Raw genomic sequence first — 1,353 nt, 5'->3', positions numbered from 1 at the left:
ATGGAGGGGAGAAAAGAACAAATTTCAAAAATAAAGCAAATATGAGGATGAATGGAACAATCCAAGGACAAAATTTAACAATCGCACAATATAAAAAGAGGTTCAAAAATGTTAAGAGCAGCATTCCACGAAAAAAAAAAAATTACAAAATAGATAAAGAGACACTCTCTCCCCCTCTCCCTGCATCCTCTTAAGTCACATTTGTAACCGGTTGTTTCTTTTTCCAAACAGGACATGAAATTAAATAGAAATTTGGGTGTGAAACTGAAATGAGATCAAACTATCCTAGCAGTATGACTGCTCTGTGATAACATAAAATAGCCTTCCTTTACCTCATGTCAAAGAAAAAAAGCCGTCTCGTGCATTAAGAATCGCAGTTCAAAAATAAATATATTTTGGGATACGTTTCCGTGCCCTCGATTCTGGATTCACCAGTCCGCATGGGAAATGATGACAAGGCCATGGAAATCAAAGAGCAGCATTGAGTTTGCCCTCTGCCCTTGCTTCTTTGACTTGTTCGAATACCTATAAAGGCCGTTAGCTCAAGCGCCCTGCCCATAAGTTTTGTGATGCTCTCTGAAACTGACCTTAAGCATTTTGTTTCTCGCCCCAAGAGCATTAACTCCACGTTCCTCTAGTCCTTTATCATTTAATTCGATCAACTCGGTCCACTTGAGATCTTTGAGGTTTTCTGTATACTTGTGAAGTCGAAGGGACCTGAGCCAGCTGGGAATATCCTGAAGGAGATGAGGATCAGTTGGATCCTCTGGCGGCTTTGAGCTGCCTCGTCTTCCACGTGGAGACCGGCCGCGTGCAATCTCGGAATGGTCAGAGAGATAACCCTCGTGATTACCACTAAATTGGGCCACATTGAGCCCACCAAACCCATTATTTAACAACGCATTCGTATCGTACGCAGCCAGAAATCCGTTGTTCTGGGGGGAGGCGAAATTCATGTGCCCCATGCCGCCTCCCTGCATCGCAATTCCTGGGGAATTGGGGCGAGATCGGCGACCACTCATGGCAGCCTGTTGCTGGGCTTGCAAAGCAGCAATTTGCTGGGCATTCAATATTTGGCCAACATCATTAACCATGATCAAATTCGTTGCCGGAAGGTTGTTTTTAGGAATTCCAGGGGAGAGCGGTTGTTGGTTAATGTTCAAGTTTTTTCCCTGTCCATCATTAGACCGAGCACGGCGATACTTCCGTGCATCGTCCAATGCAATCCGGTTATTTACGGTGGACAAGGCAGCCAGCTTCATAGCTGTCGCATTGGCAACCATATCTGCTTGCGATGGGGCATTCTGTTGTTGACTAAAGGTTGCACGCTTGGGGTGTTTGCCATTGATGGCC

At 44.9% G+C, this 1,353-nt stretch overlaps 1 protein-coding gene across 1 annotated transcript in view; it reads right to left on the bottom strand.

Annotated features, from left to right (window-relative positions):
* Positions 1-468: 468 nt before the first annotated feature.
* The window catches only part of HCAG_04848 (conserved hypothetical protein), a gene marked incomplete at both ends in the record, with an annotated part of 1,889 nt that continues 1,004 nt past the window's right edge, over positions 469-1,353 (bottom strand). Inside the window, 2 exons of the mRNA XM_001540958.1 lie at positions 469-525; positions 588-1,264. Coding sequence (XP_001541008.1) covers positions 469-525; positions 588-1,264 — 734 coding nt within the window. The remainder of the gene's footprint in view (positions 526-587; positions 1,265-1,353) is intronic.

This window comes from Histoplasma capsulatum, genomic scaffold, assembly GCF_000149585.1.
Source record: "Histoplasma capsulatum NAm1 scaffold_4 genomic scaffold, whole genome shotgun sequence".
In the NCBI taxonomy this organism is placed as follows: domain Eukaryota; kingdom Fungi; phylum Ascomycota; class Eurotiomycetes; order Onygenales; family Ajellomycetaceae; genus Histoplasma; species Histoplasma mississippiense.
The sequence above is the reverse complement of the archived record's forward strand: the minus strand, read 5'-3'. Positions and strand labels throughout refer to the sequence as shown.